Below are 13,946 nucleotides of genomic sequence, written 5' to 3'. Positions count from 1 at the left end.
AACCACTTTCCAAACGTAAAACAGGAGCTATTCCGTCAACTTTTAAAAGCCGCCCCGAGCCTTTGAGAGAAACACTGATTCTCACGAGAGCCAGTAAGTACACTTCACTATGTGGTGTTTGCTTTCGTGTTACTTTGATGTTTTGACACATTTCCCCTAAACCGATGTGTTAAAAACACAAGATATCCCAGAAATCCCGGCGCCCTCCGAGACGGCAGCGAGGTCTACACAAGTCTTCAGTCTTGTTTGGATAATGTTACTGCTGAGGTCAGATATTTACATACACATCATAAAAAAAGAGACACAATTACCCATTACAATACCAAATGAAATTCTTTGGGCTTTAGGTCAGTTAGTTTTACTAAAGAGATTTTTATTTGCTAAATGCTGGAATGACGAGAGACGGAATTTTCTTTTTACTTTCTTCAAAGTCAGATGTTTACGCATGGCATTAAATAGCTTAAAAAATATAAAGAAAAACGATTTTTTTTTATTTTATTAAATCTCTACTACAAATCTCGCAATTATGGCGTTTCATAGAAAAACAATTGAGTGATTCCGACTGTCTTAAACAAGAAAAGCTTAATCAGATTTAATGTGAGACGGTAAAAACAAAATAAAAATTCAACTTTTTTTTATACCGCTTGTGTATTTATTTGGTTTTAAATGTATCGGCTTCAAACAACATCCATCCATCCATCCATCCATTTCTTGCACCCTTTTTCCCTCAGTGGGTCGGGAGGGTTGCTGGTGCCCATCTCCAGCCAACGTTTCGGGCGAGGGCGGGGTACACCCTGGACAGGTCGCTTCAAACAACAGTTCAATTATTTTTAAAAAAATTAAACTTTCTGTGTGTGTGTGTTTTTTTTTAGAAATGACACAAAAACTACTTTATGTTTTATCTAAAGTGGATTAAAATAATGTTTGGAGGCTGACCCCATTCACTACGGGACGCCGTTAATCTTCCTGTCCGTCTTCTCCAAATCAGCTCTCTGCTGTGGGCAACAGACTGACTATTGATAAATACCTAATAAAACCCGTCTAAGACACCAAATTATCTTCCTTTGAAGACTAAAACTGATTCGGCACCTCAAACGCAAAGTGAGAGGAGGCTGCCGGCTCTAACTCACAGCTCCATGTGTGCACAGCATGTGATTTTCTTTTCTTTCTTTTTTTTTCCTCCCTTTTTCTTTCTTTGGGGGAGAAAAAAAAAAAGAAGAAAACAGCTAAAAACATCTACCTCGGAAGCCGTGAAGGCACAAGGGTTTCTGGTGAGACTCAAAGGACTTCCTGTTACTGATGAATCAGATAGACTGCTAAAAACTGAAGCACCACTTTAAAGCTCCTTGTGGATTACAGTGGCACAGTGCGCAGTAGTGCTCCAAAAATGTTTAGCCGGTTTGTCCCTCAACGTGTAATTTCCAATACTCTGCGGCAGTCGAAGTAAAAATAACTTCAATTTTCCACATCCATTAGCTTAGACTAAACAACGGCGTTAGTCGAACGACACAAATGCATTTCCTTTGAACCCCTTTTTTCTTTTTCATTGTACCAAACCTTGTAATTCTGCTGAAATCGCCAAGTGAATGAACATGATTGCAACAGACAAAAAAAAAAGAAGAAAAGTTGACTAAATATAACGCACGACAAAAGAAGAAAAGCTTTAAAGATTTAAGCGGGTTCAGAAAGAAACGTTCAAAGATGGTGAAGCGGTCGTTATTCATCCGAAACATGTAATGCATTGTGAAAATTCATTGTTTTTCATTAAACACGCATCGACATGGTAAACAAGAGCAGAGGAAAGTCACGGCGTCTGGTTGAGCCTCTGCATTTTTCAGGGAAATCATGAAATAAATATGTGATGTGAGGGATGGCGTGTCGTGATCGATGAACAAATAATCTCTGCGTTTAGAACGGCGGAGGATAACTCGCAGTTTAAAAAAAAATGCAACAAAGACAATTCAACCGTGTGGGAAGATAAATTAAAAAAATATATATTTCTTTAAAAGCAAAAGAAATAAAAAAAAGTGAACCATTTATGGTCATCAAGGGTTGGATGACGCATTTAAACTTGTTTTTTATTTCAAAGAACAGAACAACTGTACCAAAAATATATTTTTTTTATGAATTTCAAAAGCAGAAATTTGTTGTGCATGCTTGAATTGAATGAGGATTTTCCCTTAATCCACACAAGATAAAATAGTCGTAGGCTTATTTAAAGGGATACAGAAATCCCTTAAAATATTTGGCTTAGTTATAAAGTGATAAATAGAACGCTTTCTCTCTCACTGGATAACTGAACATTGTTCTTAGCAGAAGATGGTAGAGTTTATTGGTCGCTTGCTTTTTAAGGACTTTACTTTTAAGGTAAGGTAATTTTATTTATACAGCACATTTTTAAGCAACAAGGCAATTCAAAGTGCTTAGGCAAACTCTGCACATTTTCACGCTTTGGAGCTGTAACAGAAGCTCAAAAGTAGCTTGTTTTATCCAGTCAAAACCAGTTTAATGTGTGTTCAAGTTTAAACTGTTTAGCTGTTCAGGTGAATTTGAAGAATTTCACAACTTCATCGAAGGGCAAAATTTTTTATCCGCATCTCAAAAGTCTGTGTTGATTTAAAACTTGAATAGTTATGCTGGAGTTCCCCCAGGTTCCAGTTTAGAGAACTGGTTGAACTGGACTCTCCAACATTACCACAGTCCCAAACAACTGGTTTCAGAGTAACCACAGCAGGCTAAGCTGAATTTTCCTGAACGGCCCCCGAACTCAACCCTTTGAAAATGTGTGTACTGTGTGTGAAAATGTGGGGGGGTTTTTGCCCACAGACTGGGGCCCCTGGGCAGAAAACCACACAATTTCAATCAATTCCTCCAGTTTATTTTATTTTATTTTATTTTATTTTTTCTCAAAAGAAAATGCTCAAATATCAAGCCGGAATCATGCCAGAAGCTTGTTGATGGCTCGGAAAGTGCGTTGTCATGTATATATATATATTGTGCGCGTTCACACGCCAGCGAGTAAATGTTACCTCGAACTGCTACTGTTACAGCTTTTAAAATGGCATTTGAGCCGGACAGATTGCACTGTGGGAATATTTGGAGGAAATGTTTATAGAGCATTTATAGAACTGTTTCTGTCTTGCACTCTCGCATATCTGCGGCTGCTTCGCGCGAGTGTCTTCCAAATAGGATCTTTTAGCATCTGATGGTCATAAAACCTGTTGTGGCGAGTCGATGGTCGGCTCGGAATAGGAGTCCACAGATTTTTTATTGTAAAAATGTTGACTGTAAAGCCTTCTGTTCAATTTTCTGTCCGCGATGTCGGGGAAAGACATGGCGTCGGTTTTAAACATAATGGTGACTGAGCTGCAGATTTATGTACAAGTTGTGCTGGCGGTCGAACAAAAAGACGATTCGGGTTGTTCTTTTTGTTTTTTGGGGTGGGGAGTGGGGGCACATTTGGCACATTTTGCCAAACGGCAAAATGTGCCGTTTGGAGTTTGTCTTTGTAAAGGCCTACGCTTGAATTGGGAAGACGGCGGTAATCTCCCAGGTAGGCCACATTTGAAGGCACTGAATTATTGCTGACATTTTGGCAGCAAATACATTTAAGGGCTAAGAGTGTGTCTGGCTTCGCCGTGTAAGTTTAATGTTTTATTCACTGTCAATACAGCTGAACAGAGTGGGTCTTCTGGGATGAGGGGTTTGCCTTGCTCACAGTCATACCACAGACAAATGGTACAAGCTGTCACCTTAAGCACGGAAAGCTAACGTCCTAATTTATAACGTCTCTCTCTCTCTCTTTTTTTTTTTTTTTTTTAAGCTTTCAACAAGCTTCCAGCTTAACTCTGGCTTGAAATTTAAACACTCTTCTTGGCAGAATTGGAAGAGTTAATTTAAATGCATATCTGGCACAGGTGCAGCTTTTTCTTTTTTCTTTTTTTTTAAACATAGTCTGAACATTTTCTGGAGCATTTTGGTGATGAGGATCATTCAAGAACCTTCATGTCAGCCTGCTTCATCCAGTCCAAAACCAGTCTTCCAGTGTTCGGAGGCATTGTTTGTTGGAAATCAAATTAGTCCAAGTTTTAAGCATTTTTTATTTTTTTTTACAATTCAGGTATTAATTTTCGAACATTGGCTTCCTTTTTGTTTGACAATAAATGTTATTTTCAAACCCACTTTACTGTGGAGGACGACTTCAGTGTTATGATGGACTCCAGTCTTTTCCGTTGGCGGTGTTGGCGGTGTGTGCCGTAGGTCTGGCATTTGAATGCAGTTGGGTTTTCTAACATTTATATCTCAAAGCTTGAAATGTAAGGTATAAAACAGACTTGATATGAACTTCTGTATGTCCTGACCTCAATCTATAGTCCAAAATGTATGAACTATACGCTTAAAATCTTGTTTAATTGAACTCTGCTACGTAAAATGGTTAAATATGGAGGAATCGTTATGCCAGAAGATCATACAAAACGTGTGTGGTTTATCTGCCTCTTACTAAGAAATATTTACCCAAATTATTTGAGGTATGTATACATTTGAGTCTGTATGTAAAATTTGCATAACTCTTGTTTTTTTTTTGTTTTTTTTAAAGCTTTTTCTTCATTCCTACATCACATATGTGATTCAATTCTTCCTGAAAAAGGAAGCACGAAACGTACAAACGTAAAACGGCACTTGTGCCGAGATGTGTGTGGATGTAAATTCCTGGCTGGAAACGTACATGTATGTTCGTCCAGACGCATTAGCTTCAGCGGCAGTCGCGTACTCCAAACTCCGCCGAACGCACTCGCATCCCATTTGGCCGCGGCCGTAATTAGTCCGCTGTTCATTTTTTCTTTTTGAGACAGACTGAGAAGAGAGAGAGAGAGAGAGAGAGAGAGAGAGAAGCAGCGGGCGGGAAAGAGTCGCAGGGAGGGAGAGTTATGGTGAAAGAGAATGATAAATGATGGACTGCGTGAGCTCTCGCCAGACCCTCAGGTTACCAGTGTGAGGCTGTTACAGCTGGCTAGCTCATTCCGCCGAGATCTCATAATAAACATCACATGGGTAGTTTGGGCTGGCGGCTGCGGATTAAGCCAGAGCTGTTAGCTCTTTAAAGACTGCTCAATGCTGCAGCCGGCCAAAAGTCTATTTATAGGGTGGCTGGAAGTGTATCAAAGCAGGTAGGTTGGGGAAAGCACCGGACAGGGACAGTTTTAAGCTGATTTATGTCCTTCAATCAGCGTAATAACAATAAACTGTCAACTAACATTCTGCTTTTATTTGTAATTTATGATACGGTGCTCCTAATAAACCTGTGTTTATTTCTCCCCTGTCCCCCCTCCGCTCCTTCCTCCTTTCTGCCACTCGCTGTCTGCTAGCAGAGCTGCCCAGCAGTCCAGGTGGCCAGTTTACCTTTCGCCCGCTCCCCCCTCCGCCGCCGCCGCCCCACGCCTGCACTTGCGCCCGCCCGGCTCCTTACACTCAAGTCAGCCTGCAGAGGAAGACCATGCCGACGCGGTGTCAGACCGGCCAGGGCGGCCAGGGGGCAGACAACAGCTCGGCAACAGACCAGGCGCAGCTTCACAACAGCTGGGTGCTCAACAGCAACATCCCCCTAGAGACCAGGTAACAGAACGCAACAAATACAGCTTTTGTGTCGCAGAGGAGGAGGAGGAGAACAGCCGCAGATTCTCTGCAGAAGCGGTTAATGGGATTTTTTTTGAACGATAAAGATAAATCCTTCAACTCGCTTGATTAAAGGTGTTCCTTTAAACCGACCAAAGAGGCTCCTTGTATTGAAGGAAAGTCAGTCAGCAGCAGGACCATAAAATTTTATAGTTTCTTTCAAAAAGGTGGAGAATGGGACGATGACAAATGGACTAATGGATTTGATACAATGTCTGACTGTATGCTGGTGGGAAGTGAGCATTGACCATTTTGCTATTTCTGTTCTGTCTTCCAGAATATTGAAGTAGACCTTTTGAAATACAAGCGTTTGCTTCAGGATACTAAAGTTTTTGAAATATTCCAAAAGAGGTCATGTTGATGCGAGTGAATTGGATCAGATCCAGCCCAGCAGATCAGAGGACGTGAAGCACATATTAAAGAGGCGGCGACATGTAAAATAAGCTTTTCTGAGCTTTACATCAAGTCAAGTCAAAGTTTATTTATTTAATTTATTTATTTATTTAGCACATTTACATTTATTTAGCCTGAGTGCAAAGTGCTTCACAAAATTGAAAATAAAATTTAATAATAATAATAATAATAATAATAATAATAATAATAATAAGACAAATATAAAACTGAAAAGGTACCAATGGCTAATAGTATAAATAAACCCAAAAACAACACTTAATTTTCTGTCCTTTACCTTTTCTCTTACATCATGTTAAAGTTATTATCTCTTCAAATGCACACTTTGAATGTTGCCCTCATTCTTTCAGGCATTTTCAAGAAATCCTTTAAGTCTCCCGTGGCAACCATTTAACGCCTGGGTCTCTGAGCTTCCGCATTACAGATCAGCCCTCCCTCACAATGCCACCGTTCAGCTCCTTCAGACTAGTCAGCAGCAATTAGCGAACACCTAGCGTACCTGTGCATCTGCTGAGCTCATTGTGAGAGCTACTTCTCCAAATACAGGTGCGACAGAGATGATGAAGAAGACGTGAAGATTTTGTGAAAAAAAAAGAAGAGAACTAAAAACCACAGGGAGCCCCGAGCTGAACATGAAGGCAAGAATCCAGGAGCAAAAAGTCAGCATGATAACATGGGGAAGCAGCAAAGAAATGGGGGTTAAACAGGAGGAACCAGCGATGAGGAATTAAAAAGAGGTGGTTAAATACTGGGAGGATGAATGCTGTACCTATAGGACGGCCGAGTTGACTAATAGGTTGCAGGTGTGAAGAGAGAGTTCGAGAGAATAGCACAGGGGGCGAGGGAGAGTACGCAACAGGTAGACTAGGAGCATGAATAAGAATAACTAGACTTAAGAAACTAAACTAGATTAACAAAGAAATCCTAGACACCAGAGATAAACATAAAGTAGAATCAATGAGGAAGGAGTGAACTAAAGTAAATCAGAAACGAGACTGATCTAATGAAAAGAAGCCGATGAACACAGAGGTAAACAAAACCCAAAACGACTCAACTCAAACAACCCGAGATCCTTTCAACCAGAGCAGCCATGTTGTGACGACTTCCTAGAGGTGGAGTGTTGGAAAGAGAGGAGTTTTTAAAGAGACAGGTCCAATTTCAAGGCGTGAAATTACGAGGTTAAATATCTTTAAGTCATGTTTGATGTACATAGGATTTTTTTTTTTTTACAACAGCTGAAGTTAACAGTTACGTGGCTGTGCTATAAAATGGCTCTATATGTCTGAAAAATACATGATACTTCCCCTTTATTAACTTAAAGCTTTCTGTTTAAGTGTGTCAAGTGTATTGATGCACTTAAAAATAAAAATATATCAATAAAATAAGGAAAATATACAGTTTAAAGCAGTTAATAGCTAGAAAAAAAGCACATCTAAAGCTGGTCAGTGTCTAACCTAACCTTCATAATTTATGACTTATATCATTACATTATCCACATTATTATCTTCAAGGCAGATATTTCCGAGTCTGAGCTGCTACACTATTTATTGAGAGTCAAAGTGGAAGCAGAGCTCTTTTCTCTGAGAGTCTGGCAAATGAAAGACCTAAAAGTTAATAAGAGTGTGTCTGAAAATGGAGACTTCTTTTCATGGCCTGTTAAGATGTTTGATGACCTAAAGGGATATTTAGTCAAATTAAAGGTTGCACATGACAAAATATTTTCCTTTTTGCAAAAACTGCCAAACAGCCGGCGAGAAGTTGCTTTGCACATTCTGATTATTTTTACCACATGCAATCATTTATGAGGATAAAAGCAATTTCCCTCTGAAAACGATGACATCACAAACCTTCAGCTTTGAACCGTATGATGGTTAATTAAGGATTGAAAGGAAAGTAAGCGATTACGGTAATCTTCATGATTTTATTTTGTTGAAAAGGAGAGTCCAACGTAGCGGGAGGGAGTTTTTTTATGAACAAAATGATAAAAAAATGCAGCTTGGAATAGCAGGAAAACAATCATTAGGAGAGATTTTTGACTGAGGTAAGGATTTGTTGAGAATAAATAACAGTTTGTCGAAGGTGAGAAGAAAAACTGAGAGACTCTGGAAGAAAAGCGTCAAAGTCCAAGAGTCGGTTTGTGCTAGAACATGATCTATTAAATTAATCTGTCAAGGTGAGTTTTTTAATAATATTCAACTTTTTTGTTTAGAACACAAAAATTGTTCTTCACAATTTCATTTAACAATTGTTCAACAAATTAAACAGTTATAAAGGGATAAATAGATCAAATAAACATCTTGTTGAATGTACATGCGAAGATGGCACGTGATTATATGTTCACAGGGAACTGAGTTACAGGCATTAAATATTACAAATCACACACCAGCTTTGGAGTTGCAAAAATAACACCACATTTGTATGAAGTTGTTTACAAGAATATCAAAACAACTGAAGGTAACACAGTTACTTGATTGTCCCATAACAACAGGCACATAATGCCACCTTTTAACTTTAAGGATTTTTAAGTTTACACAATATACATAAGGGTTGGTGAAGAAAAACAATGCAGCCACTCCTGTTTTCTGAAAAGCCAAACGTTGCTTTTCCTCAGCCTGTGAGAAGGGGAACAAATTAAAAAAACCTTTTCTACGTGCCGTGATTTAGAAAACAAATGCGCAGTGTTTTCGCTCCCAAGTCGGCTGTATGGATATAAACGGGTTTTTATAAGGATTCTGAGCTTCACTTACTTAATTAAACATACTTGTATTGTTAAAAAACCCCAGCAGATTCATTGAAAAAATAAATAAATATAGATAATATTAAACATATAAATGATTCATCTCCATTACCTGGGATTTTTCCTTGGCTCAGTAAGGTCCAAGCGATAATTGGGAGAGTTAAAAACCCTCTTCCTCGCCTGTGACATGCAGCACAACTTTCAGCAGATCGGGCCCTCAGTAATTCGAGGTATTTTTACCGGGCTTTTTAGCGCGCCATCAAAGTCCTAACAAATCTCCAGTTTTCCAGAGGATTTCAGTTGTTTCTCCCACCGCCGCGGCGGATAGATTATTCATGACACCTGCATTTGGTTTTAAATATTCCAAAAGTGGAGTTTCTGAGACGCGCTGAAGGAATACCATCCCATCAAACGGAATTGATGCCTCGTGAGAAATAATTTATCCCCCCAAAAAATTATTTTTCGAGATCCTTCTTCCTCTTCTTCTTCTTTTTCGAGGCTGCTTTGGAGAAGGGGAGGCAGCAAAGGTGCAAGAGAATATGTTTGCATGTTTAATGAGGGGCTCGGGCGGCGCGGCTGAATTCTGGTGTTATGAGTAAGGGCCGAGATTGGCAGGCTGCCACGCCACGAGAAGAAGTTTTAATAAGTTATGCATTAGGGCCATAATTAGATCACACCTCATTTAAAGGAAAGGAAGAATAAAATTAGATTCTGTGACAATTTAAATTAATCATTGTCCAGACGCGAGTATCAAAGAGAGAAGCTTGTCATGGCTGTAGTGTAATTACAGTACTTTAGTGTGCGCTTGTGTGTGTGTGTGTGTGTGTGTGTGTTTGCTCTTAATGAAAATACGACTTAAACAAAATTCTTTTTTTTTTTTTTTTTTCTCTGCGGTTCAGATTGTTCAGCCAATATTTGCAGGCCAGAAAAGAACTTCCTCCTCAACGAGAGACGCGATTACAAACCATCATTCCTGCATCGCCTCTATATATTCAATGACGTTTTTTTTTCTTTTCTTTTTTTCCAGCGATACATTTTTGGGACTTTATTGTCAAATAAGTTTTATTTGAAAGTGTGCTATTAGTTCTAAGCCATAAAATGTAATCACATTCATAGTCAATAGAATAGTGCCCTTCTATAACATAATTCAGACATTATTGGCTCTTTCCTATCAGGCTTTTGACAAAGTCTTCGCTGCTTAACTGTTTCTGGCTGGATTTAATATTCACTCTCTCTTTCTCTCTCTTTCTCTGCCCTTCGTCACGTTCTTAGATACTCTGATAATCTAATGATTTCATATTTCCACTGCAGCCCTCACAGTCCTATCAGCTCAATCTGAGCCACAAGATTAACGATTTGTCAAGTATTTACAAACCTGACACAGAGGCTCACACTAACAGAATTATAAGTGATGCTCTGACCTTAATAAGGATGAGGGTGGTGTAGAAAAAAAAAAAAAAGGATAGTCTTATATTGTCAAGTGCGCTTCCATTATCCTTGATTCGCGTTTGATGAATCCATATTGAAATGTATTGACGTTGCGTCGGCTGAGATTAAGAATGTTTGAAGTGCGCATGGATTTCCGTTTTTTGGCTGAACATTTGTTATGTTTCTGGAGAGGCTGTCCTGTCGTCGTGGACGGATGCAGTTATGGATATTCAATAAATCTGGCTGGGCCTCACACTGTGTGTGTTAGGAGGCATAACAAATCTTGGGACTGTTATGAATGGACTTGAGCTCTTCCTTTTGTCAGTCCAGACAAGACGTCGCTGTCTTTTCACTGCAGCGTTGAGGACATTTTTTAAATGTGACTTTTTGACACATCTTTAAACCGTTTGAACAGGACATGTGAAGCAGGTCTTCATGTGACTTTTTATGCAAAATTGTGTTCCTGAGATGAAGAATTTTAGATACATGTCGATGTTTTTTTTTTTTGTTTTTTTTTAAGAAATTGTCTTATTGTATAGTTCTTATGTAATTCTTGGAATTTGCCACTGCATGTCTAAATTTTAGAACTAGCTCTTCTTCAGAACATTTTGGTGTTTAAAGAATTGCACCTTCGTCTTGGTCCCGGGTCGTATAATGTCACAAACACATTTTTTTTTTTTGAACGCCCTGGCGATGAGTCGGACCCACACTGATCAAGTTCTGCCAGATCTCCTTGAAATTTTCCGCCCGTTTATTTATCCCAGCAGTCCTTCAATGTATCTGTGTCAAGAATTTCTCCAGAAGCAGCACCAAGGACAGAAGAGGACTCGACGGTATTATTTTGGAGCAAACTGAGGAATCTGATTTATTTTGGAGGAACAGAGATGGTGAAGGTTAATGAACCAATGGTGGCTAACTTGGCCTTGATTGTTCCTTTCTTTTCCTCTCCCAACGTATCCAGTAAAGGGACGTTGTCCCAGGCACATATTAACATTTTATAGCACAATCAGGTAACTGTGTTAACTTCATTTATTAAAAATGTTTTATATATATATATAAAAAATGACTTAAAGGAAATTTTACCTTGTAGTTTTATGCCTTTAGATTGGGCCTATGTCATTTTAAAAACTTCTTTCTAAGACTCTGCTTTTAGAAAGTCATCACATCGCTCCTCTAGTATCACTTTAGCAAAGTTTTTTCTTTACCAGCATTTCATTGGGACGTTGCTCACATAATGAGTCCAACAGATGAACAGTTCCAACAGGTGTTTGCTAATTGCTGTTAGCTAGTCTGAAGGAGCTAAGTAGGGAGGAAACTTGGAAAGTGGAGCTCAGAGGAGGAGCTGCATCTCAAAGAGTCGACCCAGGCATTTTGAACCACGTCCTCAACATGGTTTTGAGTAACCATGGCAACCTCCCATGGTTGCCATGGGAGATTAAAGTATTTCTCAAAGAAGCATGAAAGAATCAAGGAAACATTCCAGGTTTGGTTTTGATGAGGTGGTAATATTACAACATGATGTCAAGCTCAAAAAAGTTGATTTTACATAACACCTCCCCTTTAAAGTAAGGAAACAAACTTAAAGCCTCAATTTTACATAAAACCTTTGTGTGGAATCAATATATCTACTAGTGCGATTCCTAATAGGTAAACTGGTTATAAATAACTATTATAATACTTCAGTTTGAGTGTCAACAACATGATTCTTGAATCAATATTCTTTATCATAACTTTTCTATTCTGTAAAATAAGCATGATTGTGGTTGGAAGAAAACTCCAAAGCAGATCCAGACTGTGCCAAGAAGAATGCTTTAATAAAATAATGAAGACACTTAGGGGACGTGACAGTGGAGCCAGATGCACTAATCAGAAGGAAATCAGGAGAAAGAAAACGGCTGTGAAAGGAGGCGAGGAACGAGGCAGTGAATAAACACTGGAGAAGAACCGGGACTCGAGAAAACTATAGATAAAAAAATAAATAAATAACACCAAAGAGAACAAAACTCAAAAGCACAAAAAGCAGAACACGAGAATAAACGAGGAAACTCAACTCAAAGAAACAAACTCATAGGAATAATAATGAAACTAAACATGGCAAGACCAGCTAAGCAACGATTAGAAACACAAATGTAAATCAAAAGCACACAAACACAAAATCTAAAAAGAACCCTACACAACCCAGGATCATGACAAGACGACTCCCTGACTAAGCAGATGTCAGTGTTTCCTGAAGCCGATCAAAATTCCAAACAGCTCGATCAATCGTTACAGCAGCTGTGCACAGCCGAATCAGAATCCAGACACTTTGTATTCTGCGAACAAAGACCTCCACCCACGCAAACACAAACAAGGACCATTTACACTTATCCAGGTTGAGACAGCCGCCGGGCCCGCGCAGGCCGACCTCCTGGAGAGCAGGAGCTCTCATTTTCTTCTCGTCTCGGGGGAAATCTGCCCTCTGATAAGAACTCAGAGCTCTTCCTGGGCATCGCCCCTAGATATTGTCTGGCTTAGATCAAAGACGGGGATCCAGCAAGAAGCGTGAAGCCGTTTTAAAAAGCACCACACAAGAAGAAGAACAAGAAGAAGAGGGGTTCTGCATGCGACTTTTTACTCTCCTGCTTTATTAATCCACTTTCTGCTGCGCGTTAAAACAGACACAATAGTCCCTGCCTGCTGCAGTGGCCTCAAAAAAAATCTAGCATTCAGCATGTTTCTGTTTTTTTATGTTTTTAGTTCATTTCTTTCCACATGTGTGTTTGCAAGCGTGTGTTTGTTTTCCCGGGTTTATCTCTGGCCTTTCAGAGATGAACTAGCGTTGACCCTAAGGTGCGCAGTGGCTGCCTGTGCAGCCTCCTGTGTCCCACATCAGACTCGCAGCCTTCTGCGGGTGCTGAACGGCTGGATGGAGAAAGGACAGGAGGCAGACAGTGAGGGATGGACGTTATCTGTTTTAGCCACAGGGCCACACTAAAGACTCACTGAAAGGCAGCACACACAGAAACCGGAACAGACTCGGCACGACGGGAGGTATTTTTCTTTTTCTTTTTTTTTTTTCCTTTCGGTTTTTCACAATTCCAAACTTTACCTCTTTTCACGTCCTCTGGTGGACTCATAAAGTTTGCATAACCATTGGACTTTCTTCGACTTTAAGCCCTATCCATAGATTTTTGTGGGGCCAGGAGGGGTTATGTAATAGAACTACACAGAGTTGCTTAATCACATAAAAGTTTTGCAAGCAACGCTGCGTTGATCTAATTGTGACGTCTCTTTCCCAGCTTTGCATGTCTAGAGACTAAAATCCTTCTTTCCAAAGTAGCTCAAGCTCTGTTAGTTTTGGAGGAAGGGACTCTGTGCACATAATGCTTCGAGTCTTTCCAAAGATCACCAGTTGGATGTGAGTTTTGGGTCCATTGTAACATGTGAATGTGCTTCCATCTGAACTATCCCATTGTAGCTCGTTTCAGTCTCATTTTAAGATTGAATTTGGTTTTAAATATTCCTCTGATAAGTTTTCCTATCTGTGTTTAGCTTCATTCATTGTCCCATAGATAATATTTCCACAGCATGATGCTGCAATCACCATGTTTTCTCCGTTTCACCAACATGTCCATCTCAACTGATCACAGTAACTTCTTCCATGTATACTTTGTCTCTTTTATGATTTGTTAAAAACCGCGTGTGACTTATCGACTTT

General features: G+C 39.5%; 1 protein-coding gene across 3 annotated transcripts in view; it reads left to right on the top strand.

Annotated features, from left to right (window-relative positions):
- The window catches only part of tenm1 (teneurin transmembrane protein 1), a 300,581-nt gene that overhangs the window by 98,989 nt on the left and 187,646 nt on the right, over positions 1 to 13,946 (top strand). For all 3 annotated transcript variants that reach the window (XM_081611713.1, XM_081611715.1, XM_081611714.1), the window contains one exon: positions 5,370 to 5,613. In XM_081611713.1, coding sequence (XP_081467839.1) covers positions 5,370 to 5,613 — 244 coding nt within the window. The remainder of the gene's footprint in view (positions 1 to 5,369; positions 5,614 to 13,946) is intronic.

Source organism: Poecilia reticulata, chromosome 10 (genome assembly GCF_904066995.2).
Source record: "Poecilia reticulata chromosome 10, P_reticulata-male-v2, whole genome shotgun sequence".
Classification (NCBI taxonomy): Eukaryota; Metazoa; Chordata; class Actinopteri; order Cyprinodontiformes; family Poeciliidae; genus Poecilia; species Poecilia reticulata.
Note: the sequence above shows the minus strand (reverse complement) of the source record. Positions and strands in the feature narration are given on the sequence as shown.